General features: G+C 30.4%; 1 protein-coding gene and 1 pseudogene across 2 annotated transcripts; both read right to left on the bottom strand.

Moving 5' to 3' along the window:
* Positions 1-311: 311 nt before the first annotated feature.
* Positions 312-2,470, bottom strand: LOC147804254 (sodium/hydrogen exchanger 9B2 pseudogene; annotated as a pseudogene). The gene has a single exon (XR_015428875.1). The product of XR_015428875.1 is annotated as a sodium/hydrogen exchanger 9B2 pseudogene (transcript).
* Positions 2,471-10,036: 7,566 nt separating this feature from the next.
* Positions 10,037-12,512, bottom strand: LOC107452173 (sodium/hydrogen exchanger 9B2-like). Its single transcript, XM_043045032.3, has one exon. It carries the CDS (start codon positions 12,209-12,211, stop codon positions 10,520-10,522), a length of 1,692 nt encoding a protein of 563 aa, XP_042900966.3. The 5' UTR covers positions 12,212-12,512; the 3' UTR covers positions 10,037-10,519.
* Positions 12,513-14,048: the final 1,536 nt, after the last annotated feature.

Here is a 14,048-nt window from a genome sequence, read left to right as displayed (position 1 = left end):
TATTTGCTTTAATTATTAATTAGTGTAAGGTTTGACCCTTGAAACAGTAAGAGTGCATACTTATTGCGCTGAGGAAGACCTTTGTCTACCAGGCTATAGAAGAAGTAGAAGAAAAAAATTATCTTACAATTAAAAAAGAACATTCACTATAATTTCGACGACATGTATTATTTGAAGTAATACTTCCATATATCACATACGCAATCTTAATTTTTTCTGTCTATACTTTAGCATTTAATCGCATCAGGCAGTTTTCGAATTATTTGAAATAGAATTTACAACAAAATTCACAAAATTGTTCGAAATTTTTTTTTTCATCATAAAATAAGGTAAACAAAATATTAAAATTTGATAATGAACTGAACACTTATTCTTGGCATAGATTTTGGGGGCTTCCATAACATAAAAGTTGCTCCCCGAAAAAAGTCAAACATAAAAACAAAAGAATTTCTGAGGTTTATATAAATAAGGCAAAAATTTATACATCTTAAATATTTTTTTTCCCATAATATTTTAGTCCGAAGTTTCTCTCAGGAACTATTCACTAAACATTTTCCCTCAGACAAAGAGTACAAGATAAAACTTCACGTTCTGGAAGTTAAAGTAAATTGTTTAAAGTGATTTTAATCTTTTTCTTTCTTGTAGAGATGGACGTACTAGACTAATAGAACTATAATCAGCTACTAGTTTTTTCCCCTCTGTCATTGCTTCTTCATCACTGGACTCCGATGAATCAGAACCATCAAATCGTTGAGTGCTTGCATCTTTAGTTAATAAAATAGGTCCCATAAAATGAATGAGTACAGCAGCTAATGGTGCAGTCAGTAGCAGAGACAAAACGCAGACGTTCAATACTATAATGCCATATTGAACTAACTCCTCAGAATAATGATGATGTCGAGCATAATCTAAAGCTTGAGATCCTATAGCAGCTTGCACCGAAGCCTTAGGCAGGTAGGAACAGCAAATAAACAATTTTTCTTTGTAGTTCAGATTGCATCCAAACGTGATAAAGTATGTCATGATTGTGCGGAAAAGGAGAGACAAAATCAGCGCTAATATCGCCCATCCAGCATTGGAATGTAAAATCTCAACGGTAATTTCGGCGCCGATTAAGGAGAACAATATTGGTTCAACAACCTCCCATATCAAAACTGTGTAATAATAGACACCTTCAAATTGCTTGGGATCTTTCCGCCACTTAATACAAGCAATGAATGTGAGAATGATACAGGCAAGAGGTCCAGAGCCTGCAAATTTAACTCTTTGACTCAAAAACATTAGACCTATAGATGCCAAAACTACCATCAGAACATTGTAATAAACCAGAATCCAGTGTTTAGTGTTTACAGACGGAAAGTACCAAAACAAAATTCCAAAAATTATTGCTAATGCAAATCCTATTATTGGCTCTAAAGGTGCTTTGATTATAGTCCACAGTAAGTCTTTAGTTGAGAAGGCTACGCTAAAACATATAGTGAAGCCCGCTATCGCCACAATGTCATCTAAAGACGTCGCTCCAATTACCAAAGCTGGAATACCTTTTTTAACTCCGTATCCTTGTCTTTGATATTCCAGTAAAGGCGGCAATACAACTTCTGGAGAAATAGCAGAGATAATAAATCCTAACATGAAAGAAAAGATAAAAGGAAGTCCTAAGATGAAATGTCCAAAAATACCCATGCTCAATACTTCAGTGAGTTCGGGACAAATAGTCAGTCTGAGTACTACTAGTTTTAACTTTTTCAATGCTTCGCCATCGAGACCTATACCACATCTTAATAAAATGATGGATAGAGCTATTTCGCGTAAAATAGTAATGACTCTCTTAGGAATATGATGATAAAAAGGAATTTCTTCGATGTTTCTGAATAGAAAACCAACAATTAGCATGCCCACTAGGGGTGGCAGTTTAATCAGGCCAATAAGTTTTCCTCCCAAGAAAGCAGTAATTACGATAACGAAAAGAGCAAAAACTGCACTGCCTGGCAAAGCATCATCGCCAAGCATGCCATAAGATATGGCATATAGAAATAGGACACAAAACATTTGTGTGATATAACGATTAATTTGCCGTCCATTTGGCAGGATATATGCCATAATTACCCGCCACCATTTTTTTTCTTGTGCTTCTTTGATTGAAGTAGTTCTAAGATGAGCCATACGAGCACTACTCTGAACCACAGAAACTTCCATTTTTTGCTTGTTAAAGTAGCTGAAGTCAAGGAATATTTGAAAAGCAGGTAATAAGTTTCAAAGTAGAGGTATTTTTGAAACCTTTTTTTTTTAGAAGTTCGAATAATAATTTTTTACATTATTTTACATCTTTTAAATCATTTTAAGCAATGTTTGTTTTTGGAGGGACTTTGAACTACAGTTTCATTTTTTTGTCAACCAAGAAATTTTATACGCTTTTAATTTCGCTGTTGAAATATTAGTTTTTCCCGTTTCAAGTTTAAAAAAAGCTGATAGAATTCTTCAAATCACGTGACTACCATAGCAACGCCGAAGTACTTACTGATCAACTATATCGATAAGTTTGCATTATCGCTCATGTCTTATTTATTTTTCGTCCTAATGGTGATTCAATATCCTCTTGCATCAGCATGACAGCCTAGTACAGACCAGAGTTGTTCCAACCAGTCGTCTTCATTTAGCTCGATCAGACCACAGACACTAGGTTTCTCCATTTATTGATTTCCATGGTTTTGAGATCCTTTTCCACAGAATCAATTCCTCTGGTGTTTGGTCTTTCCTTTTTTCGATTGCCTGTAAATTTTCCAAAAGTCAGCTTCTTAACTGGGTCACCATCATTCCTTCAGTAGATGTGACTCATTCATCTTATTCTATAAGATACAGTAACTGAATTTATGTTGGATTGCTTTAATTTTCTGTATAATTCATAAGTGTGCTGAATCCGCCAAACACTATTTTCTTTAACAGCTTCGAAGGTGGCTCAGAGTGTTTTTCTTTCAAGTATTTGTAGTTTATTTTCCTCACTTTTATTTAAAGGCCAGCATTCGATACCGAAAGCCAGTATTCGCATTCAATATCAAGATTATTAAAATAAACACAAACTTTATTACCTGATTTTAATATCAATAATTATGCTTTTAAGATTCTTTAAACATAATTTTTTAACTTTATTATATAACTTAGATGAAAATATCATAAGTTTGATATAAAATCTATATTTTAAAAGAAAACAGGTCGCGCACCACCAGCGAATAAACGCAGTAAACGTACTTAAATTATTTGTGCATAAATTATATGTTTAGCATTTAAGACTTAGATCAGTTAAGTCTCAACGAGTCTTAATATTAGATTTAGTTTGAATAACGAAATATCCTTCATCTAGATAAAAAAAAAATGTTAAATAAAACTTGTTAGCAAGTAGAAATCCATTTTAACTACCAATTACACGTGTCCTATAAATGCAAAGATTGATATTAACTTTATGAAAATATTCATATGCTTGGTTATGCACACATTATAGTTTTTCAACAGCGCCATGAAGTTAAATTATTTTTTAATGTTTCATTTACTATAGGGCATTAAAAAGTATTATTACTTTTTTAAATCTGGGAAATTCTTTTAATCGATAATAGTAATTATGAGCACACTTTGGATTTAGCAAAATTGCTAATTTGTTTTGATATCGTTGAGCCAATTAACATGTTTTTCTTGTTTGAAATGTTAGCTGACAGTGTACTGTACAACATATCCTTTTTTAACAACGAATTCAGCAAGATATACGTTTTTGTCAAATCTGAAAAGCGGCCCAAAACTCCCGAAATCCTTGAGTGCGAACATACCAGGGTCTAAAATCAAAGTCTTTGTCAATTGCGAAATATGAATTTATACTTACGTATTGCATAGATTTCTGTGTATAAAATTTTAAATATCAAGATAATGAAAGAAATTTCAATCATTTAAAAAGGAAAACCAGCTATATATATATATATATATATATATATATATATATATATATATATATATATATATATATATATGTAATAACAGGGCTACAACCCTGTTATCAGTGTATCAGTGTTGTATTTACCTTGAAATAATTGCAGTCGTAAGCCATCATACGTTCTAAACAGGTTTATTTAAATGTAGGCTGGTATTGATAACCGTTCACAACCACACTCCCTACGGGAGGGGCATGGACAAGACTTCTGACAATTCCGGTACAGCTTATCAGGATCAAATCATGATGAAAGGACACGCAAAACTATGTGTTCTTACGTTTTATATCAACACAGATTTGAGGTAAAAAGACACACTTCGTACATTCCTTGTAACCCTACGCATTAAGGAAAATCATTTACTGCTTCCTTATATGGAAGTGAAAGAGGGAACGATTCTAAAAATAACTCTTCCTTTGAAATATAAATCTATTTATATTTCAATGGTATGTTTTCAGCCTTGAATTCCCAAAATAGAATCTCTCTACGCTTATTCTTTAACAAAGACATTTTATGAAAACGAACGAGTTTTAATTCTTTTATTAATACAAAAGTATTTAATTTTTGTATTATATATATATATATATATATATATATATATATATATATATATATATATATATATATATATATATATATATATATATATATATATATATGTGGGTCATTCTCACAAAAACAGTCATTTTCATGTCCCCAGTATATTTTATGTTTGTTTTACAGCTTACGAAGAAAAAAAATTCAGGGAAAGTGTCCTTCAGAATGCAAGCTAACAAAAGAATAAAAATAAAATTATCAATTTATATTTTTTATTTATTTTAGGTAAATAAAATATGCCAATATGTCATTCCCTCACTTGTCCCCACTGCTGATTTAAAAAAAGAAAAAAATTGTTTCTGAAATACAAATTTTTTTTTTACAAATTCGTGTTTTTTATTTCAGAATACTAAAATATAGAATTCAGAAAATCAATTTTAAATTGAATTTCTGATAAAAATATTAACACAGCACTATTTTAAACTTTGTCCCCAGTGTTTCGCGTCATTCCCTCACAACAATGTTCTTATCCCCTGCAATCTTCTTAGAATAAAAATATTTTAATAAAAACTTCAGAAGTTAACAACTGGCATCATAGAACAAAATTGCAGTATGTTTCCATCTTCAACTTAAAGAAGCTTTGCTGTGGAATACATTTGAATGAATCAAACCAGGTAAAATTTTTTACATTTGTCATTCCCCCATGTCATTTTTTAGAGTAAAATAAAATACAACTTCATCGAGAAAGTGGATAATTATATGTTGCTTTCTTGTATGAATATAATTGTATGTGACTGACTTCAGAAATTAATTAGGCCTAATTGTTATTTTTAAATTTTATTGAATTCGTCATTCCCTCACTTGTGTATAAAGTGAGGGAATGACGCTGAAGTGAGGGAATGATTCAAGATGAGTATATTATTAAATTTTTTTTTGTTCAATCGTGCCAGCCAATTTTATTTCCCAAACCTGTAAAAACTATTAAATATATAAGACTAAATTATAATAAATATTAGATATACTTAGTATGTTATCATTTTCAAACTTTAGGTAGATGTAACTTAGATAAAAACATGTATTAAAATAAAATATCATTCCCTCACTATTAGTGTCATTCCCTCACTTTATAAATAGGGAAAATAATTAATTTACTTATTAATTAATTTGAAAAATAAATTGAAAAATTAATAAATTAATTTATTAAATTAATTAATATATTTATTAAATTAATTAATTAATTATTAATTATTATAAATTAATTAATTACAAATTAATTATTAAAAAAATTAATTAATTTAAATATTAAGTATAATTTATAGGATATATACTTTCTTTATAATGCCATTACATATTTCTATTAATATAAAAAGTTTCAGAGCTTTTTATTCACTTTACTTTTTTGGGATTTTATGAACTGAAAAATGACAGTTTTCGTGAGAATGACCCATATATATATATATATATATATATATATATATATATATATATATATATATATATATATATATATATATATATATATATATATATATATATATATATATATATATATATATATATATATATATATATATATATATATATTTGATTGATTTTTTGATTGATATGATTTTTTTCCACCGGAAAGAAAAAAAAATATTTAACTCGATCCTCAAAATAAATACGAAATGAATTTTTCTAAACGAATCAGTATTTTTTATTCGATTACAATAATTTTCGATAGATACGTAGCATAATTAAATAGAATTGGGTCCAAATAATATTAGTCTAAAACTAACTGCAGTAAATTAGTTTTCTATGGGACAAAAATTAATCATAAAAGTGTTTAAGATTTGCATTTGATGAAGACTTTGATGAATTCTTTTGATGTTTGTCTAATTTACTGGATAATAGATTGAAATCCTTTGCACGGGTCCTGAAAGTGTATACTCTCACTTATTCAGATAGCAGAATCAAATGTGTAAATAGGTACGAGTACAAATTTGTACTTTTCGTACACAAAATCCTTATAACTTATCAACTTTTAGTTCGATCGTCTTGGTGATAGTCTCATTCAATTTGGCGTAAAAAAATACATCGGAATCTGCTTAGAAAAAATTCAATTCTCACTGTCAAGTCACGTAATTTCCCTCAAGGGAAGCGCACAGTGGAGTGTAGAAAGGTTTTCATGCATCATTTATTATAGCAGGACAAAGCATTTTGTCAAAAAACATGTTGGGTGTTAATTTTTCGAAGAAAAAGTTTAATTTAATTTTACTATAGTCTTGATACGCTTTCAAGAAATCATATGCAACGGCATTTTATTGTTCATCTCAAACATTTGTGAAATATGGTTCTTAATATGATTTTTATGGTTGGGTTTCTAGTCATTCATAGATGAATAGTTCAATAAATAATATGCAACGGCATTTTACTGTTCATCTCAAATGGAAACATGGGTTTCGATATGATTTTTATGGTTGGGTTTCTAGTCATTCATAGATGAATAGTTCAATAAATAATATGCAACGGCATTTTACTGTTCATCTCAAATGGAAACATGGGTTTCGATATGATTTTTATGGTTGGGTTTCTAGTCATACATAGATGAATAGTTCAATAAATAATATGCAACGGCATTTTACTGTTCATCTCAAATGGAAACATGGGTTTCGATATGATTTTTATGGTTGGGTTTCTAGGCATTCATAGATGAATAGTTCAATAAATAATATGCAACGGCATTTTATTGTTAATCTCAAACATTTGTGAAATATGGTTCTTGATATGATTTTTATGGTTGGGTTTCTAGGCATTCATAGATGAATAGTTCAATAAATAATATGCAACGGCATTTTACTGTTCATCTCAAATGGAAACATGGATTTCGATATGATTTTTATGGTTGGGTTACTAGTCATTCATAGATGAGTAGTTCAATAAATCATCTGCAACGGCAGTTCATCTGAAACGGAAACATGGGTTTCGATATGATTTTTATGGTTGTGTTTCTAGTCATTCATAGATGAATAGTTCAATAAATAATATGCAACAACATTTTACTGTTTATCTCAATTGGAAACATGGGTTTCGATATGATTTTTATGGTTGGGTTTCCAGTCATTCATAGATGAATAGTTCCAAAAATAATATGCAACGGCATTTTACTGTTCATCTCAAATGGAAACATGGGTTTCGATATGATTTTTATGGTTGGGTTTCTAGCATTCATAGATGAATAGTTCAATAAATATTATGCAACGGCATTTTACTGTTCATCTCAATTGGAAACATGGGTTTCGATATGATTTTTATGGTTGGGTTTCTAGTCATTCATAGATGAGTAGTTCAATAAATCATATTCAACGGCATTTTATTGTTCATCTCAAGCATTTGTGAAATATGGTTCTTGATATGATTTTTATGGTTGGGTTTCTAGTCATTCATAGATGAATAGTTCAATAAATAATATGCATCGGCATTTTACTGTTCATCTCAAATGGATACATGGGTTTCGATATGATTTTTATGGTTGGATTTCTAGTCATTCATAGATGAATAGTTCAATAAATAATATGCAACGGCATTTTACTGTTCATCTCAAATGGAAACATGGGTTTCGATATGATTTTTATGGTTGGGTTTCTAGGCATTCATAGATGAATAGTTCAATAAATAATATGCAACGGCATTTTACTGTTCATCTCAAATGGAAGCACGGGTTTCGATATGATTTTTATGGTTGGGTTTCTAGTCATTCATAGATGAATAGTTCAATGAATAATATGCAACGGCATTTTACTGTTTATCTCAAACGGAAACATGGGTTTCGATATGACTTTTATGGTTGGGTTTCTAGTCATTCACAGATGAATAGTTCAATAAATAATATGCAACGACATTTTACTGTTCATCTCAAATGGAAACATGGGTTTCGATATGATTTTTATGGTTGGGTTTCTAGGCATTAATGGATGAATAGTTCAATAAATAATATGCAACGCATTTTACTGTTCATCTCAAATGGAAACATGGGTTTCGATATGATTTTTATGGTTGGGTTTCTAGTCATTCATAGATGAATAGTTCAATAAATAATATGCAACGGCATTTTACTGTTCATCTCAAATGGAAACATGGGTTTCGATATGATTTTTATGGTTGGGTTTCTAGTCATTCATAGATGAATAGTTCAATAAATAATATGCAACGGCATTTTACTGTTCATCTCAAACGGAAACATGGGTTTCTTTACGAATTTTATGGTTGGGTTTCTAGTCATTCATAGATGAATAGTTCAATAAATAATATGCAACGGCATTTTACTGTTCATCTCAAATGGAAACATGGGTTTCGATATGACTTTTATGGTTGGGTTTCTAGTCATTCATAGATGAATAGTTCAATAAATAAAATGCAAAGGCATTTTACTGTTCATCTCAAATGGAAACATGGGTTTCGATATGACTTTTATGGTTGGGTTTCTAGTCATTCATAGATGAATAGTTCAATAAATAATATGCAACGGCATTTTACTGTTCATCTCAAATGGAAACATGGGTTTCGATATGACTTTTATGGTTGGGTTTCTAGTCATTCATAGATGAATAGTTCAATAAATAAAATGCAACGGCATTTTACTGTTCATCTCAAATGGAAACATGGGTTTCGATATGATTTTTTTGTTTGGGTTTCTAGTCATTCATAGATGAATAGTTCAATAAATAATATGCAACGGCATTTTACTGTTCATCTCAAATGGAAACATGGGTTTCGATATGATTTTTTTGTTTGGGTTTCTAGTCATTCATAGATGAATAGTTCAATAAATAATATGCAACGGCATTTTACTGTTCATCTCAAACGGAAACATGGGTTTCTTTACGAATTTTATGGTTGGGTTTCTAGTCATTCGTAGATGAATAGTTCAATAAATCATATGCAACGGCATTTTATTGTTCATCTCAAACATTTGTGAAATATGGTTCTTGATATGATTTTTATGGTTGGGTTTTTAGCTATTCATAGAAACTCAGACTAGCTCATTGAAACAAAATGATGCCCATAAATTCGGTTATAACAAAGAATGCAACTATTAATAGCATGGCTAAATAATGACGATTCAGCGCATTCTTAATTACAAACTGATCACTATTGAGGGCTCATTAATATCCGTAATTAGTTTACATTGAAAATTAAAAGAAAAGTTCAAAATTAGTATCTTTCTGTATGGGAACTTAGTTTAGACATTAATTAAATCACGGTAACTTAATGCAGATTTTCAAAGTTCAAGTAATATATTAAACAGTCAAAACGTAGCGCCTGCTGTCAATAGCTATAAAATAATGGATCTGTTCCAGTGAAACTGCTAGCCCAATAAAAAAAAAAAAAGAAAAAAAAAAAGAAAAAGAAAATGGTAAGACAGAAGCGGTTAAGCCGGTCAGGCTTACTTTAGTGGCTGAGCTGTATTTCTTCTAATTAATTGTGTTTTTAAATATAAAACTAACAAAAATATTCTTAGGAGAAAATATTTAATTTTTCTCTCACTATTTTCATATCTTTAGTTTTTAAAATATTTGTAAAAAAATTCACATGGCCCAACACATGGGAAACATAAAAGACTATTATTGTTCTTGCTTAAAATGAATAATTTTGGTTCCAATAACTCAAAATGGTTTGAAAATAACTTGCTGTTTTACTTTTATAAAATTATTTCTAAAAAGTAGCCCTTCACAATTTTTTCTCTCTACGAAATTTCATACAGCAGAATATAAACATTTTCTTCATTTTACTCTGTTACTTCTCATTCCTTTTGTCTTTAATTTCACTTTTCTTCAATTTGTTGTCCCCCCTATTTCTTCTTACTTCTCCTTGGTTTTTGAAATTTTTGTAAATAAATTATTTATAGAATATGATCCAACACCGGTGACTCATGGTGGGCTTATTAAGTACTAGCTTCAAATGAGCAAGTTCGATTTCAATAGGTAAAAAAGATTTGAGAATAATTTTAAGTTGAAAACTTAAAAAAAAAATTACATTTTCTTGCTTATTCTTTTTTCTCTTTCCGAAATTTCCTGAAATAGACTATAAGAACTTCCCTCCTTTTCTTCCGTTATTTCTTCTTTCTTTTTTTCCATGATTTTTTCTTCCTTTTTATCTTTACTTTTTCCTACCTTTTTTCCATTAACATCTTCTTCTTTATCTATTTCTTCTTTCTTTCTATCAACTATTTCTTCTTCACTAGATGACTCTGATGATTCAGAAGTAAAAAGTATTGAGGATTTTCTATCCTTGGTTAATAATATAGGTCCCATAAAATGAATGAGTATAGCAGCCAATGGTGCAGTCAATAGCAGGGACAAAACGCAGACGTTCAACACTATAAGGCCATATTTAACTAACTCCTCTGAATAATCATGTCCTCTCGCATAATCTAAAGCTTGAGATCCTATAGCAGCTTGTACGGAAGCTTTAGGCAGGTAGGCACAGCAGATAAATAATTTTTCTTTGTAGTTTAAATTGCAGCCAAACGTGATAAAGTATGTCATGATTGTGCGGAAAAAGAGAGACAAGATCAAGGATAATATAGCCCATCCTGCATTAGAATGTAAAATATCAACTGTAATTTCAGCTCCGATTAGAGAAAACAGAAGTGGTTCAACAATGTCCCATAACAGAAGAGTGCCATTATACACACCTTCAAATTGATGGGAATCTTTTCTCCATTTAATGCAAGCAATGAATCCAAGAATGATACAGGCGAGAGGTCCAGAACCAGCAAATTTTACTCTTTGGCTCAAGAACATTACACCTATAGATCCCGATACTACCATCAGAATATTGTAATAAACTTTAATTTTTCTTTTATTGTATGTAGTTGGAAAGTACCAAAATAAAACTCCAAAAATTACAGCTAAAGCAAATCCTATTATTGGCTCTAAAGGTGCTTTGATTAATGTCCACAATAAGTCTTTGGTTGAGAAAGCTACACTGAAACAAACAGTGAAGCCGGCTATTGCCGCAATGTCATCGAGAGACGTAGCTCCAATTACCAAAGCAGGAATACCCTTTTTTACTCCGTACCCTTGTCTTTCATATTCCAACAAAGGCGGCAATACAACTTCTGGAGAAATAGCAGATATAATAAATCCTAACATGAAAGAAAAGATAAAAGGAAGTCCTAATAGAAAATGTCCAAAAATACCCATGCTTAATACTTCAACACATTGCGGACAAACGGTTAGTCTAAGAACAGCTAGTTTTAACCTTTTCAATGCTTTACCATCGAGACCTATACCAGCTCTTAATAAAATGATGGAGAGAGCTATTTCGCGCAAATCAGTGATGACTTTCCTAGGAATGTGATGATAAAAAGGAATTTCTTTGATGTTTCTGAAAAGAAATCCTACAATCAGCATGCCCACTAGTGGTGGTAGTTTTATAAGGCCAATAAATTTTCCTCCCAAAAAGGCTGATATTACTATGACGAAAAGAGCAAAGATTGCACTGCCTGGCAAAGCATCATCACCAAGCATGCCGTAAAATATTGCATAGAGAAATAGAATGCAAAATACTTGTGTGATATACCGATTAAGTTGTTGTTTATTTGGCAGGATATATGCTATAATTACTTGCCACCATTTCTTTTCCGTCTTTGCTTCAACAGTAGGATGAATTCTAGGTGGTAGAATGCGAGAACTACTTTGAATCAGCGAAACTTCCATTTCTTGCTTGCTTGTGGAATAAGGTAATCTTTAAGACGTTAGTAAATAGATCTGAGTTTAGCAGCATTTTACAAAGCTTATTTTTTGGTAATACGGCACTATCAATCTCATAATTGCATTTTCAAAAGTTTCTTTGACATTCAAGTGAATAATTTTTTGCACCTTTTTGTTTATTTTGAATCTTTAAAACAATCGTTTTAATTACAAATATTTTCATCGTTTGTATACCAAATTATATTGTCTCGTGATTCAAGCTTTTGACTCCATTTGCTTATTAAAACTTTTTTTCTCATTTGCGTTCATATGTTCAGTGGAAAAAGTAAGAAAGGAAGAGCACGGTACAAAAAAAAAAGAAGAAAAGAAAAAAAGAAAAGAAAGAAAAAAAAAGAAAAAAAGAAAAGAATTTGAAGCATTGCTCGTTTTTTGTCTTAACAATGCTGAAACTGAACTTTATTGTAACTTGTCTATTGTATCTTGCTCATTACTTAGAATAAATCTGTGAGAACATCACAAATCTACTGAATTGTTCCAAGGAGACTACAATCATAGAATTCCTGATATCTATCATAGTTAGATGATAGGAACTCTATATTAACCTAAGAAAGAGAACAAAAAAAAAACTAATCTGCTTTACATAAAGTGCATATGTTGCATAACATAAAATTTCAACAATAAAAAACGAAACGTGTTCCAATTACCTTGGCAACAATAAAGTTACTTATCAAAGTTCAGCAGTTAAGCTCTAGTTTAACAGTATAATTCAAGTATTCAAGTCAAGGTAATTGCTTCCAGCTTGTTTTATAGGTGCATTTCTCGAGAACTTTTGAACATAATTATTTTAAATGTTGTCTTTTATAAATAAAATAGTACTATTGGCAATGGTCAAACAGTTTTTGTTTGTTAATACTATATCAACGTTGTAGCTTAATATGAGAATAGCTACTCTCAAAATCTTTATTATTTGGAATTCAAGTTTTCATTATTCTATGGCGGCACTTATTTTGAGATGGTATTATTGAAGTTAACTTAAGCATAAAATGATGAAGTCAAGCAATTAATGATACATTATTGTAATAGCGTTTGAAGTAGCTTAGTAATGTATGTCTATTATCTTAAAATATCATTAAATATGACATCAATTATAATTGTTGCGACACTTAACTATTGTGACAAACTGGATGATCCGAATGTGATATTCCATCATATTTTAATTCTTTTAAAACTTTTAACTTATAATGATTAAAATGATTTCCTGATTAATGCAATTAGAATTTATCACCATATTATCGCAAAGTTAAATGAGAATTGGCAAAAATTTCAAAAGCTTTCTGAAATAACAGAGTGTTTAAATATGTTCTAGACATCCAAGCCTGATGACAAATTAAATAATTAACTCTTGACAACTTTTCCACAAGCAGAATTTATCACCATATTATAACTACAAAAATTTATAGCCAATCTGCGGATTCTTTGTTTCAACAGACCAACTGAAATTCTGAAATTGATCCGAAATTAAAGCCATAAAATATTGGTCACCGCTTTTTGCATTTTTCCAGATTGAAGTCACCCCGGATTTAGATTTTCATAAGTAGGGGAGGGGGGAGCAATCTGTAAAGTATGGCAGTACGGGCCTAATAGTTTAATCGAGACAAGATTCAAAAATAACCTTTTAAATGTTAATTTCACTTTTCGTTGATTTTGCTACATATTTGAAATTATGCGTCTCTCTCTATATGTCTGAGTCTACAGTGCTGTATCTCTGAAATCAAACAAGTTTTAGAAACGATTATAAAACTCGTAAAGTGAATTGGTAAAGTGATGATCAGTCGTTAAAATA

The sequence above is a fragment of the Parasteatoda tepidariorum genome, chromosome 9 (assembly GCF_982258835.1).
Source record: "Parasteatoda tepidariorum strain Cologne lab strain chromosome 9, Ptep-v5.0, whole genome shotgun sequence".
In the NCBI taxonomy this organism is placed as follows: Eukaryota; Metazoa; Arthropoda; class Arachnida; order Araneae; family Theridiidae; genus Parasteatoda; species Parasteatoda tepidariorum.
This window is presented reverse-complemented; position numbering and strand designations above follow the sequence as displayed.

What these genes read in the sequence shown, in the direction of transcription:
- LOC107452173 (XM_043045032.3), bottom strand. Translation starts at nt 12,211, where the DNA reads ATGGAAGTTTCGCTGATTCAAAGTAGTTCTCGCATTCTACCACCTAGA.